At 39.8% G+C, this 15,927-nt stretch overlaps 1 protein-coding gene across 4 annotated transcripts; it reads right to left on the reverse strand.

The window, feature by feature from the left end:
- Positions 1–46: 46 nt before the first annotated feature.
- Positions 47–14,728, reverse strand: zdhhc2 (zinc finger DHHC-type palmitoyltransferase 2). Of its 4 annotated transcripts, none has more exons than XR_006151445.1 (14): positions 14,455–14,728; positions 10,357–10,383; positions 9,242–9,336; positions 8,219–8,342; positions 7,432–7,501; positions 7,300–7,332; positions 6,844–6,964; positions 6,656–6,694; positions 6,148–6,280; positions 5,730–5,856; positions 3,463–3,555; positions 2,732–2,929; positions 2,146–2,217; positions 47–2,022 (listed from the first exon to the last, which is right to left on the reverse strand). XR_006151445.1 is itself a non-coding variant. In XM_031557966.2 (14 exons), the coding sequence occupies exons 1-13, from the start codon at positions 14,579–14,581 to the stop codon at positions 2,177–2,179; spliced, it is 1,146 nt and encodes a 381-aa protein (XP_031413826.1). In that variant the 5' UTR covers positions 14,582–14,725; the 3' UTR covers positions 47–2,022; positions 2,146–2,176. The 4 variants fall into 4 exon arrangements, 2 of the variants coding, with proteins under 2 accessions (XP_031413826.1, XP_012696065.1); XM_031557966.2 differs by having other exon boundaries at positions 2,814–2,929; positions 14,455–14,725; XR_006151446.1 differs by lacking the exon at positions 6,656–6,694.
- Between the last annotated feature and the right edge of the window lie 1,199 nt (positions 14,729–15,927).

The raw sequence follows: 15,927 nt of genomic DNA on the forward strand, positions 1-15,927 counted from the left end.
TGGGGTCATACTCACTCTTACCCAAATGAGAGTCCAGCCCTTAAGCAACACCTCAGATGTTTACTTCATCATATATCCAAAGGTTTTGGTGTATTCAAGAATGAAATATGCAAGTGCAAGTTGCTGTATGCTGTTACCATACTAAAACAAGCAATACATCTGTAGATAAGACATTGTATTTTTTTTTTTTTACATATACAGAGACAAAGCTTTGCAATATGCTGTGGAACTTTTGTTAGTAACAAAAGAACATTGTTCATACAAATACATTACAATGCACATTTGCTAGAACAATCCATACAATTAGCCCAAAAAACTATTTGAAAAGTGCACTCTGCATTTACATGTAATAACATTTTCAAAGAGTTTGTATTCAGTGTCATAGAAAATATTCAAAGACAATATGGTCCTCAATTCAGAGGATTCAGTCATTTGCTGTTTGAGTTAGTTGACTTCTCTAGTAACAGGTGGTATCAGGAGTCAGTGGAGAGGAGTCATTTTTGCTGTGAAGGTATTTGTATTCCTTAGAGCAGGGTTAAAATTATAGGGGGATCAAGTACAAGACTTAGAAGTTTTTACGCAATAGCAATCATTCATATGTATTCAATTATGTTTAATTCATCAAGCATATAATAATTACTAACATTCTTCAAACGAAAAATTTCAAATATATTTGCCATTGCAACAAGTAAACCAGACATGGCACAGTAAACATTTGAATTACAAAAATACTGAAATGTACAAAAGAACTAGGGCCACAGATACATACTTTTCACTTCAGTGGTATGTCAACTGACTGCTGTAGAATTGTATCAATTGTACTTTGAAGCTGATAGGAGCGTTGTGGACCTGTTTATTCACTCTGTGAACTGGACATGGATCCCAGAGTAATCGAACCTCTAAAAGCTTCATGTCAGCCAGTTCCTATGTGGAATGGTTATGAATATGCTAACGGTAGCCTTAGATTGTTTCACAGGATTATATCCTGCTATATCTGTTTTTGATAGTTGTGTAAAAGTTAGCAAACCAATGATATATAGGCTACCCCTAGCCAGCAGTTTCTGGTGTATGTTGCTATGGTAACTGCCCTCCCATGTTTAATGTAAAAAACAATTGTGGAACAATTAAGTTCTTAAGGAATATTCAGATTTGCTTCAAAATACTTTTGATGCATATGATCAGACGTTAAATAGTGGAGCATCACAGACAGTTTGAAAATGTGGGGGAATTCTCCTGTAATGTCAACCCTGTGTCTCCCTTATTACTCAATACACACTCTCACACCTGTCAATAGTAAAAAAAACTATCTTGTAAGACATTCAAAATGACCTAATCTTCTCCTTCCTGCCTATTTGTAAGGATTTAAAAAGGCGAGAGCACTGGTCGGTATCCTCTGATGTCCTTTGTAAATGTACATGTCCCGTGCTGACAGCTAGGAGGCGCCACAGAGAACAGTGACAGCCTTAGGACCTTTAGGAAGTAATTTGTATTATATGCAGGACACGAGCATCAATCTAGTGGTCTACTGTGCTTTTGTAATCACAAATGTTGTTTTTTGCATTAGCTGAAACACATGACCAACCCTGATTTCATGAAATTAACAAGGTTACCAAACACTCCATCACTGGGAGTTTAAGTTTCCCTCCACATACCCTTAAAAGACAACTTTCCAGCCCTTCTGACAGTTTGTACTTGAACATACATAAAATACATCAAAATGAAGTACATGCATTAACATACGTCTGTCCTAGGCATTCAGAATAGCTGTGTTAATAAACACACTTTACTCTCTGACAGAAAACATCTGGTCTTCAGATTTCTGTAAGGACACAAAATTCATAGAGCAAATTCAAGCACGGTTGTCGATAAGCTCTGGTGGCAGAAACAGCCCCTTGCAGGGTGCGTTGTACTGAAGCAACTTGTACAAAGCTTGTGGATAACAGTACAGATCATTACCACGGCCAACACATCCGTGTAGGCACTCAGAAGACCTCCTGTTCTGTCCATTTACAGGGACCTCTTCTGTTGACAGAAAGCACATACACATGCTAAGCATTATTCAGCTCATTATTGGGACACACTAAAGCTGTGTTTAGTTAGAGGTGTTCTTAAAGTGTGCAAGTTGCATATATGAATTTCACAAACCTTTCTCAAGAAAAATCTTCACATTTTCCATCTACAATTCATTTTCTATAGTCAGAGCTGGATTTGGTGTACCTAAAGAATGGGAAACAAGGAGTCAGACTTGTTGATAGTTCAAATGTTTTCATATGATGCTCTAGGATCAGTAGTATAGAAAGTAGCATGACAAGTGAAGCATATGTCAGCATGTGGCATTTGAGGAAAGCCTTTTACATCTAACCAGAAATACACTGAGATTTACACAAAATGTATCTAAATCTAAATCTACAGTTATTCACTGAGCAAAAAAACAATTATGATTCCACTCTGGAAGATCAACTATACACTAACCTAGACAGTATATATGGTGTTGGTATTTAACTATGCTAAGCTACTACTGAAGGAAAACAACTTGTCTCTATGTATCAGCAGCATGACAAAAAGAGCAGCTTTGGCTGAAAATAAAGCTGGTTATGAGTGCATGTGACTGTTCTAATGATTCTGTTTTTATAAAAAGGAGGCTCTCGGATCCGATCATGTGAGTGTGCAGAGAACAGCTAAGAGCCTGTGCTATCATTTGTTTTAGCCCAGAGCCCTGCGAATGACCTACATCAGCATTCAGTAAGCTAAGCTCTATGTCCGACAGGCTCCATAAAGGCCAACGGGTGGATATCCGGCTGCTGTCGTCTCACCAGTCCGCTCTCTGTCCCCAGGTCCTTTGCTCTCCCGCCATGACTCTCCACTGTTGAGCAGCCGACTCTGAGACTCTCTCAGGGGCTTGGCAGGGAACTGAGGGGGCTCTCCCACACTGGCAAACACAGGATAACATTTACATTTAGTCATTTAGCAGACGCTTTTATCCAAAGCGACTTACATATGTGCGACTTACAATGTATACACATTTTACATTTTACACTGATGGCACACTGCACATCAGGAGCAATTAGGGGTTCAGTGCCTTGCTCAAGGACACTTCGACAGGGAATCGAACTAGCAACCTTCTGATAACTAAATGGCTTCTTTACCTCCTGTACCACTGTCGCCCCTATAACATATTAGGTGTTAACAGAGTGTTGTTCTGCTTGAACTAAAAAACAGTGACTGTCAGATAAACACTTTCATTTTTTTAAAGCAGATCCATAAGGACCTTAAAGCTAAGCATAATTACACATTACGGTGCAATTAGCTGTAAATATCCATTAATTGCAACTGTGTTTTCGCAGGACATTAAAATATAGCAGCAATAAGGAAGCCTGGCTGGAAGTTAACCCCATGTAACAGATGAATGATGTGTACTATAAAAGAAATGATGCACATTGTATGAAAATAGTGTTGACCCACCTTTTGTTGGGTGGGCTTTGGACAGGGGGCGTAGAAGGCTGTTCAGGGTCCTGGTTTACAAGACAGGTAGGGAAGGAGCAGCCATCTCCTAAACTGCGTATAATGGCAGTCAAAACAAAGCACTCTTGATCTCTGTCACCAATATCACAAGCAAGCCATGTGACAACATGTGAGGAGTCATTAACTTGCCGCCTGGCTACTCTCTGCAATACAAACACCTTACAGCAAGATCCAAACAATGGACTATATGTTCCAGTCATTTAACTTTTAACCAAATATTGTAAGCACCATGGAATATGTTTTGATAGATTCCTGATATTATTACCAGGTTCTTCCTTTTTGTGTTAAAGCTGTCCAGCAGTTGTCACAAGTTTTCTTTAGAACACGTACAGTGTACAGTGAATTAAACCAGAAGCCATATTACTACATACACCTATCAAAACTCTGCTCAAAACCTCAGCTTTTACAAGGCTACAGTGCATTCAGAGAGTATTCAGCCTTTTGCTGAAACTATCGGTGAAATATAAAATATATCAATCTACACGCAATACCCCATAATGACGAAGTGAAAACAGGATTTCGATTGTTTTTGCAAATTTCTTAAAAGGGAAGAACTGAAATATCACATTGATATGCATATTCAGACCTTTTGCTGTGACACTTGGAATTTAGCTCAGGTGGCTCCCATTTCTCTCGATCATCTTTGACATTGATTGAAGTCCACTTGTGCTAAATTCAATTGACCGGATATGATTTGGAAAGGCACAAACCTGTCTGTAACAGGTCTTTCAGCTGACAATGCATATCAGAGCAAAAACCGAGCCACGAGGTCGAAAGAACTGCCCGCAGACAAAGAACAAAACAATCCTGCTCCTTTGAAGGTTAGCAAGAGCACATTGGCTTCAAGGGAAGAATTTTGGATAACCAGGACTCTTCCTAGAACTGGCTGCCTGGCCAAACTAGGGGGGGCGGGAGGCCTTGGTAAGAGAGGTGTTCTGATTGGTTGCTCTGGCTGAGCTCCAGAGATCCTGTGTGGAGAAGGGAGAAACTTCCAGAAGGGCAACCATCACTGCAACACTCCATCGATCTGGGCTTTCTGGCAGGGTGGCCAGATGGAAGCCTCTCCTTAGTGAAGGACACAGGAAAGCCTCCGTGGAGTTTGCAACAACAACAACAACAACAACACAAACACCTAAAGAACTCTCAGTCTGTGAGGAACAAGATTCTCTGGTCTGATGAAACCAAGATTGAACTGTTTGGCCTCAATTGTAAGCCTCACGTGTGGAGGAAACCAGGCACCCCTCATCACCTGCACTATACCATCCCAGCAGAGAAGCACGGTGGCGGCGGCATCATGCTGTGCAGCAGGGTCTGGGGTCAGGGTTGGGGGGAAAGATGAACAAAGCAACTTACAGCGATATCCTTAATGAAAACCTGATCCAGAGCACTCAGAACCTCACACCGGGTGCGAAGGTTCACCTTCCAACAGGACAATGACCCTAAGCACACAGCCAAGACAACGCAGGACTGGCTAAGGGACAACTCTGTGAATGCCCTTGAGTGGCCCGGCCAAAGCCCTCACCTGAACCTAGGTGGGGATGGGAGGTATAATTTACAAAACTAATTTAGCACAAGGCTGCAACATAAAGTGTGAAAAGGTGAAAGGGTCTGATTGCTTTCTGAATGCACTGTAATGAACCAAATTAATAGGTTTTAACACAGTATCCATAATAGTTTGTCTTCCAAAAATGTAAAAAAAAAGATTCATGTAGGTGTTAAGGTATGTTGGTACCAAAATATAGGCTACACTCAGACTCACAGGGTTTTGGGTTTAATATTGCATACTGTGATCTATAATAATGAACAGCACTATGCTACATATCTTAAAGATTTCAAAGTACTACTTCAACTTTACTATTTTAACTTTTTAATTGAGAAATCCACACCGAGGATTTTTCTCAGGTGAAATTCAATGCAATTTCTTATCAAACCAGAGTCCTCAAGTCCCTTTTATAACGGCATCAATGTCCCATCTAGTTGGTGTTTTTAATGAAAATAAAAATGACATACTAGTGTTTAAAAATGAGGGCCACACATAACCTAGTTACTTTTAATCTGAATTAATTAATGGTAATAATATTATCCGTGGCTTAGCTCAGCAGTCACAAGAAATCTGTAGTAATTTAATTTTGGCTGAAATATCCATTTCACCTCTTGGAACTGGCAAAGTGCTAACTACACTTTAAGTTGGACCTTTCTCCACTTACCTTGAAAAAACGGGTATTGGCCAATACGTCTTCTCATCGCCAAAGACCTGGCGGACATTCTTGCTGAGGCCCAAGCTGAAGCCGTTTTTATCAGGTCCATGACGGAATGCAGGGGCCCGAACAGCCTCTAAAACAAAATGGTACTATTTACCTTTACTTTGTTCTACTACTTGCACTGCTTAAAAGACCCTCTGATCATCTGATCTGATCTAATTGATAATGTGGACTATGGTAAAGGATATGATGAAAAGGATCATATTATATATTGGTGAAGATATATTCTATCAGTGAAGACTGTTTTATTTTTCCATGCAAACCCTCCCTGGTTGATAATGTTTGTTCTGTATGCACAGTGTATACGTTATGTATCTGAGTACTTTGATTATTGTTAAGTATTCTAATGGTAAGGGTGACTCACCGAGAGTTGATCTGTTTTTACAAACTAGCCAGCAGTGGTAGGCAAACAGTGCTGCCAGACTGACAGAGAACATAGAGGCAGCGAAGAACAAGAACATAATGTGGAACTTGGCCTGGGTGTCTGGCAGGCCACTCTGTAAAATGTCACAAACACAAAGGACAATCTATCAACATTTCAGGATAACAGAAGGCATTTTCTTGATGTCTGCAAACTAAAAGCAAATGTGCGAAAAGATTTTGCCACCTACCAAGTAACAAGGATGAATTAAAGCCAATAATATTAAATAGTGAGACAATATCATTTAGCTGCCCAAATGTTCGATTACATTTTCCCCAATTTTTCTGACTACAGGCACTGTCCTAGAGTAAGATGAATCTACTGCACTGTAACTACCATAAGGCTCTATGGTGCAGTGCAGTCTATAATGGCGCATTTCTGCTACAGGGTGAAGCCTTTTCACTGCAGTCTAGAAGCAGCCCAGTTTATTGCCAGATTGAGTATTCCCTACCAAATATTCCTTTAGTCGTTCATGTGCTTTACCCCCGGCCTGGGAGAGAAATCGCCATTATTAAAAGAAAGCACAAAGAAGGGCGTTACGTTATTGACAGTCACTTAACCTGAACACCACACACACACTATAGGGTCCTCCCCAGTAGCATCTCAAGAGCACCATCATCTTAACTTATCTTAACTTACCAACCAGAATTTGATGAAGTACTGCAGGTCCGTTGCAGTGATGAAAAGGCAATAGAGTAAAGAGTATGCTAGAAACAGCATGAAAAACTTGTAGTTGGAGAAGCCGACACAATTATTCACCCTAAATGGAAAAAAAAGAACAGGAAAATGGCTTTCTGTGAATGCATAGTGCAAGTAACAACAATACAGGAACATTTTGTTAGCACAGCAAGTAGGCATACGTTTAAGGAAGCTGCATCTAATTTTTGCCATTTTCTTTTTTAGTGTTTGTTTTTAAGGAAGAAGTAATAATCATAAAACACTGGTGTCAGAGGAGGTGAGTAGTATTAGAATTTCAATTCTATTCAATTCTATTCTATTCTATTCAATTCAATGACGACCTTAAATGCAAACAAGGCAGACGGAACAAGAAAAGCAGTTCATTGGTAACAGCTGATACATCGATGAAGTACACACCATGGACAGTGGTGATCCATCTTCAAGATACACCTACAGAAATAACACAGAGGCATTGGGCAATTGGGAAGCATTATCAACACAATCAATCCGACCACATTCAATTGGGATCAGGCATGAGAAAGGTCATACTTATCACAGACTGAGCAGTGATGACAGCGGTCTGGCTTCACCAAAATGCAGCGATCACAAAAACGAATAGCTGAAGAGAAGCCAGGATTAAGTACAGTTATCAATCAACACAACGTACCTCACCTCATACTGTAGGCCAACAACTGACAATGTAGAAATGCAAACTGAATGAAAAAGAGCATTACAAAAATGTAGTCTGTAGGGACCGATAACAGAGTGGAAATGAATGTAATGTACAGTCAGCACATTTAAAGGAAGTGAGCTGCCAGCCAAATAAACACACTGCCCCCTGTGTCCCCTTAAAAGTACCCGTCCCCCGTCCCCCGTCCCCCGTCCCCCGTCCCCCGTCCCCCGTCCTCCACCACCATGCTACCAGATTGATTGGATACCTGCTTGCCCTGACTGATTGTAACAGGGGTGGCAGACATCATTTGTTAGCTTTCCACTAAGATTGCTAATGCCTAAGATTGCCATAAACCAAATGTGCTCATCAAAGCAGAAGCTTTATTGATGACTGATAAGAGTAATGATGGATAATGAGTTTAATGTGAGGAAAAAGTTGCCAAACGCTACAAAAACAGTTGTCCCCACCTTTAAAGTTTAAGTTTAAGAATAATTACAAATACTGATATGTGCATAGGTCCTATTTATATCCTATATCCTAATAGTAATTCCTAAATTTCCCTCAGGATAAATAAAGTATCTATCTATCTATCTATCTATCTATCTATCTAATGATTGTGTATGGGTAACTGCATGACGTTGGAGTCTAGAGCTTTATTTGTACCTCCTGACATTGTGCGCGTGTAGACGGGTAAATCCTGTCGGACAATCCTCCTCAAAATCTCCTGCTGAGACTCTCCTCGGTCCACTCGTTCCAACAGCTCTTTGTCCGAATATGACAGATGGAACTGTTGAACACACATACATATGTATATATATATATATATATATATATGTATATATATCTATACATCATGGATACCTGGTATATATTGCATGACCTTTTGCTGTTTATTCCTGTTTTATTTTTGGAATTCCAGTGAAGCCTCTGCTGGTAACCTTCTTAACGGCAGGCAGATAAATTATGTCAAGAGAGGCAACATTATTTAAAGCAGCAATAAGGAGTTCTGTTCCAGAACTAGCAAGTTAATTACCTAAAAGGCATGCAAAGACCTTGCAAACACCTCCTACAGCCCTACAGCCCAGCTGACACTGATAGAAGCTTGCGAACACACTAACTGGTGTCTTTTGGCAGTATAGCTGGCAATGTCATGCTGTGAAAGCTTTTCTTCAATTTTTGCAGGGTATTCCAGCCCTGTATACAGTACATAACTACATAGGGCATATCCTGGATGGCCAGTGGGAAAGACACAGGTGTTTATCTGTCCTACACTTGACCATATGCTATCCACAATGAATTTGAGAATGGTACCAAAACTAGTTGCCCATAAAACCATACCCCAAAAAGTGTCCAATTTGTGCATAGTGATACTTTAAGTGAGGCCCAGTAACATTTTGCGAAGGAGAACAGCTGTTGCATAGCCTCATCAGCTGCAGTCTCCTTTGATAGACAATGGCAAATAAACATAAATATCCCCCAGAAATATAATGAGTCTAGTCATAACAGCGGGTATAAAAGCATGAAACATTCTCTGCTTAAGGCGCAAACTACAAATGCGGATCTATTGCGTATAGAAATGAATGCCATCTTGACTTAAATGATAAAAGTCTGAGTCACGATCATGCCTGTTTAACAGTTCCCCTGATAACGCCAGCCTCCGTTCAGAAGAAGTAAACAAGTACTCACCTCTTTCAGGGGATGCATGGGTTCGGTGAAGATAGTTTGCCAATATGCCCACACAAACATGATGAAAAATAAATGATATGCCAGGAGGTAAACAACTGAAACAAGACAATAACAATCATAAGACACTGAATAAAACATTTACTGTATCAGTACTGCTGGAGGCTCAAAGTATCTGTTTTATCTCAATGTACAAAAGCCAGCTCTTTTCTACTTTCTACCAGTTAACATAAAAATCAGTGCATTATGTAGCAAAAATAAAGAAATGTTGAGCTTTCTAGATTTGTCATTCTGGAAACAGAAATTCAACTGATCAACTGTATGTTTCATATTCTCAAATCTAATCAGTGAGATTCCTTGTTGGCAGAACAATATGCTGGAGTGCTCCTGCAATAAACACCAAGCTTGCATAAACAATCTAAATGGGTGCATCAGCGACAAGCACCGGCATTCTCTTAAGCCATACTCGGCCCATTCATCATCGCCCTATAATATAGACCTATGACGCACAGCTCCGAAATGAAGATGATGAGATGAGAACAAGTCTTATTAATTATTGATTCCACCTAAGAGTGCATCTTCTCTGAAAGGGATTTTTCAACCTGGGCCCTATTTTTAGATTTGGGTCCAAACTTTTACTAGGACAATTAACGATCGGAATTGGTGAGTTAGAATGCTATAACCGGCAACCGCAAAACAGCTATACAATGTAATCCCATGGGGCATCCACCTGTGTCAAAGTAAACCACTTTTTTCCACCACTGACCAGCTCATAATGTAATTATTAGTGTCTGACTACATGGAAAGCATTCCTACAGAGATAGACCTGTGTCTGTTTACTTCAAAAACTTTAAAGAAACTTACACTACAGAACCCTGTACAAACAGTCAGGTTTGGACCCAAAAAGATCTAAAAAAAAAATCACAAGTTTTCCTTTAAGCCTACTAGCTACTAATGTCAGATACTGACCTAAGAGGACGTAAGGCCCTCTTCCGAGGATGAGTATGTAAAACTTGTTAAGATTTAAGATTTAATGGAATTCATTTTCAATTCTGAGATTAGTTAGCTTCCAACTTCTTTATAGCATCACTTTCAAAATCGAATACACATGCACTTACTTTTCTCTCCAAGATTTTCAACTGATTCTGGAGAAAAGAAAGAAAGAACACAAGAAAAGATCAGGCGATACAATTACAGTGCAAGACAATAAACGATATTCTTCTCCCTTCAAAGATGCTGTTAGTAATGTTTGCATTTCTTTCCATCTTCTGCCAAACAGCCACCATAGAAATCCACCCCTCCCTTTAGTGTACAGTGGATGTGTCAAATAATTGTCATGGGCATCTGTTCCTTTGGAAGCTTCCGGATTTGTTAATAAAGCCGGACCATTTTAGATATTTCAGTTGCTAATTTAAGATCCCATGAGAGTCCCAGAGACATTTCTTTCTCAGTCCATCTGTTTGTGTGGCCCCTAACAGATTGTTAGCTCCTGCAAACATGGGAAAGAATATTTATTACAGCAGCTTTCTTTTTATAGGTGTAACTATTCAGTGTCAGTTGAGATGCAGCCATGTATTTAAACTGCTGTCATTGGTTTCTCAAAAGATAACTCTTTCAAACACCAGCTTGTGGTTGTTTGTAGTTATATTATCTACTGACCATGAAGAAACACTTTTGTGACGTGTTTTGACAACTACATATGTTTGCCCATTTGTCTGTTGTCTGGAGTCTGTAGCCACAAGCTGGTGTCCCTATGTCGTATCCATGGTGATAATAAAACTGTTTCTAGGAGGGACTGACTATTTCGGGGTTATGATAGCATGTAGAAGATTTGCAAATGGCTGGTAGTTTTTATATATTCACCCAACTACAGTGGTGTTCATGTGTTGTTAATGTGTTAATGTGCTGTTAATTGAGAGATTAGTTTCTGTCAGTACAGTTCATTTTCATGCTGACTTAAATGCATTTCCATTACATATTTCAAATGAGTCATAATGCCATAATTTTCATAATTTTAAACTCTGAGCAATGTAGTTCTAAATTAAAAGCTCCAAGTGATGATACGCTATGCAAACCCCTCATTGCAATGCACCATACTGACTGCAGTAGGAATATAGCTGCTTGTACAATATATTTGTCAGTGTAGGCCCAGTAGACCATGAAGTGCCCTTAGAAGAGATGATGGGGACTGCTGATGCACGTAGTCCTTCAGTAAGGACATGGGCTGCTGACTAGTGTCCCAAGCACTTTTTACTGAACGCTGAGACTGCCTTGTACAGGGAACTGGTCTGAGGTGCTGGGATAAAGTGATGGAAGGTACTGTGGTCAGTACATGTGTACTACAAAGCCATTAACCACACTATAACAGATTCTCTCTCACAGAAAGCCACTTAAGATGGACGCTGGGTGAATGCAGTAGAACTATGAGTAACACAAACTGCCGATGGCTCACTTAGTTTCATTCTTTTTTAAAACAAGATTTATAAACTGCTCATGGAGGCTCTTAGAGCTTGCAACAGTTTCACAATGTACCAGTGAATGTCATATATCAGGATAAAACCACAGAAGTACATTTTATGATTTTAATTTAATTTTTCATTTATTCATTCATTAATCATAATTGTTTTGTTTAGCCTCATATTCTCCTGGTATATGGCATATAACTGTATACACCCGTATTTTTCACTTGTCTTGTGAGTCTTGTTTCATTACTATGTGTGGTTATCAGAAACTAGAAATGCAGCCGGACTGAACAACAAGAACACCATGCCTTTCAGAACTCCACTAAGTGGTTCTGCATTAAGAAATGGGTCAAGCAGAGATTGCTTGAGGTTGTGTTTGACAGGAAGGCAATGAGATTAGCTTTCAGATAGAGGGATCAGCTGACATTACACTCATAAGCCTTTTGTACGGCGGGGTACACGCAGTCTAAAATCCATCGCATTTTTTGATTATGGCTGTCTCCAGTTCAGGTGAAACCTCTAAATCACCACCTATGAAATATTCCTTGAGAGGTGAGAAATGATGACAGTCATCATTTAATTTGACCTATAATAACCTAGCAGTCATATACAAATTCTGACTCGATTCCTCCATGCAAGGGATAGTGTATAGTCAGCTTGTCATTATCACAAGATAAACAGGCAAGACCCTGCAAAAGGGAATTATTTGATGATAAAGATTAGCTGCCTATGAATTATACATTTGACTTCAAGGCTTCCTCCCAGAGAGACGAAGAACCTAATAGAAAACATTTAAATATCTTAATTACTGGTGTAGCATGAGCTTGAATCTCCTATACTCCATTGGACCTGTGATGTTGTGGGCTGTGGCGAAGCTGACACTGTGAGAGATATCTATTGTAACTGTGGTGATTCTGATAATGTGAGATATCTATTGTAACTGTGGTGATTCTGATACTATGAGTGAGATATCTGTTGTAACTGTGGTGATTCTGATACTGTGAGTGAGATATCTATTGTAACTGTGGTGATTCTGATACTATGAGAGATATCTATTGTAACTGTGGTGATTCTGATACTGTGAGAGATATCTATTGTAACTGTGGTGATTCTGATAATGTGAGATATCTATTGTAACTGTGGTGATTCTGATACTGTGAGATATCTATTGTAACTGTGGTGATTCTGATTCTGTGAGAGATATCTGTTGTAACTGCTCAGGGGAAATCCTCAAACATCCTATGAGAAAGGTGTGATTTTAAATTTGACCATCTTCATAGCAGTCTATCAGCTCTGAATCTACTCGAAATGCCCATGAAGAGAGGAAGAACTTGCCTTCTAGACTATTTATCCTGACAAAACTAGTTAATTTCTCTGTGGGCTTGACATGTTGATAATAAACTGTGAGATGAGGTCACAATTCAGCAGGTCGACATCAGATGTAATTATGCCTTGAAAATCCAGTCTGCTTCTAAAGCTATTTCCCCCCCTCTCTCTCCATCTCTCTCTGTTCTCCCTCTTTCTCTTTCTCTTTCTCTCTCTAACACATACACTCACACAAGAAATTACTTGACATTTTGCTGACAGCTTGCAATAATGAATAGGCCAAACGTGGAGCCCTAAACCAAGTAGATTTCAAGCCCTGCGAATGTTGCGCTAGCTGCTGGGAGTTGGTGTACACTGACAAACGGGAAGTGGTGTCTATGGAGACCGCCTGACTGCAGTTCAGCATAAACGCTGATGAAACTCAGCAGCAGCATCAGCAGTTGGTGCCGTGGTCTCGACCACCGCTCATACACACAGGGATCTCTCCGAGCTGAATATCAGCAAACCGCTTCCTCGATTTTCTGCCTAATTCTGTCGATGATGACAGTCTTCTAAAAACTGACTGGGCCTCAGTTAGTGATACGCTGAGCTTGCAGAGATGGAACATTTTGAGACCTTCCTCTGAACATATGAAGTTGTGGCGGAGTCAGTTCTCAGAGACAGACTCCCAGATGCCTTTAAAGAAGTGACCCATATGCCACCTGCTGAGATGGCACACGGATGAAAGTGTATTCCTACCTGAAAATGGCATGCATCACACAGGGGCTGTTCGATTTAAGCACCTTTGCATTGTGTGTGTGGTTGAGTGTGAGGCCATCCTTCACTGTAAACTAATTTACACCCAGGCAGGCGATACAGTACCCCATAAATCTGCCGTGCCTTCATTCCTGAAGTGATTTTTCATCCAGACACTGCACAAATGGCTCGTGTATGCTTAGATGAACACTGGTGTCAGTCTTGAGGAATAAAGGGGTACATGCTTCATGAATACTATATGTAGTTTACACATCATGGTTACGGAGTGCATCCATCATACGAATAGGTAAGATTTTACCTTTGAAAGGAATGTTTTTTAAATAAAAATCAAATACACAACTCCACAGCCTGCACGCTCATGCCCTATACAAAATATGATCTTTGTCTGTATTCACCTCTCTCAAATAGAACTCTCTGAAAGTGACTCAACATTATTTGTTGGAGCTTTCCAGATGCCATCACATGCGTTGACATATGTGCCCATTTTAACCAACTCCTGACCACTAATTTGAAAAAATGAATTCAGTCGAAGTGATTAGGACAACAACATTTCAACAGCTAACGCAAGGTCTACATTTCAGCGTTACAAATCATCATATACCTCATGATTTCGTCTGTAGAAAATATCGACAAACACAGGTCACAGTCGTTTGAGAAAAGAAAGAGTCTTACCAATACAAAGCTGGACAACATAGGCGTAGTAAGACCATGCCACAATTATGGAGATGAATAAAACCGGGATCCAGTGTAAAACTCTCTTACAGCTTCTTTTAATACTGCGCGAACCAGACGGCGCCATCTTCTTACAAGACCAAATCTGGCCTATATTAGTTGTTCCTATTGTCACTGCATTATTTGTTGATGCACAACGTGCAATTGACGTTAGTTCATGTTGAAGTCCGACCACTCGTCTAGTCGCCTGATCTGCGGTGCGTCGACGAGTCTCGTTTGCGGTGCAAAATAACAGCGCCGCCCCTTCTCACCAAGTTGCCATGACGTTCGTGGGATGCTGTGCTACATGCACTCAGTCAACCACATTCGACTGATAACCAATTTCTCCTCACTATTTTGACAACATCTGTGCCATTTCATGCCTGTTTAAGCTATCATCTGAAAATGATAGCATTTTTATTCATCGTGGACAGTGTTCCACGCCACTTTTGGACCGACTGCGAGCGAGCGATCATCAAAGAAATTGTATTTGCAGATTTTTTGTATTACATGCAACCTCTGACATTTCACCATCAACTGAAACCCATGTTTCTTTTGAAATCCTTGCAAAGTTGCATGATATGATCCATCAAAGGCTTTATCGAGGACAAAGAATAGACATAAAAGTCAATCCAGACATTTTAGGAATTATATCAACACAGGTAAAATACCTTCTCTTATTAATGCAAGACAAAGATCATTATAAATAACTTTACATAGTTACTGGCTATAATATTTGTGTTTTTTCTGTATTATGACCCATCAAGTTTAGCACATGGTCAGTATTATTAGTCCATTATTCAAGCTTTGCACAATGATTTAGAAGTACCATTGTACAGCCTACTCGATAATGAAGGGTCCTTAGCCCTGTTTAAGACTTGCTGGAATTTGTCCATGAAGTTTGCTCCAGGCAAGTAAAAGTGCTCTTGATAGACATAAAGACAACCTACATCTGAGACGACATTACTGCCCCACTACTCTCTTTCTCTCTCCCTCTCTCTCTCTCTCCCCCTCTTTGTCTCTCTCTCGGAGCAGCAGAATTCCCTGTAAGCTGATCTGTGCTGTGGAGTGCAGACAGGCTTGGAGAAAGTATGTTAGCAATGTGCTCACTGTATAGGCAGATTAAGTGGCTTAAGTTTGAAGGGAATCAGTCTGAACAACTACACAGGCCAGTAGTAAGTCTTAGATGGAAAGTGGTTTTATTGTTCTGAAGTAAGACATATTTGTGGGAAAATGAAACAAAAATCGAGAGAATAAATAGATAACAGTAACATATATGCACATACACACATAGGTTCCTTACCAAGCTACATAGCAGGATATTCTACATGCTTTATTCGTTTTAAAACAAATAAATAAACATTTTCAACAAAACAAGAACTTAAACTCGAAATAGTTTGACTGACAAGAGTTAAATTACACACTTTAACCTGT

The sequence above is a fragment of the Clupea harengus genome, chromosome 20, assembly GCF_900700415.2.
Source record: "Clupea harengus chromosome 20, Ch_v2.0.2, whole genome shotgun sequence".
In the NCBI taxonomy this organism is placed as follows: Eukaryota; Metazoa; Chordata; class Actinopteri; order Clupeiformes; family Clupeidae; genus Clupea; species Clupea harengus.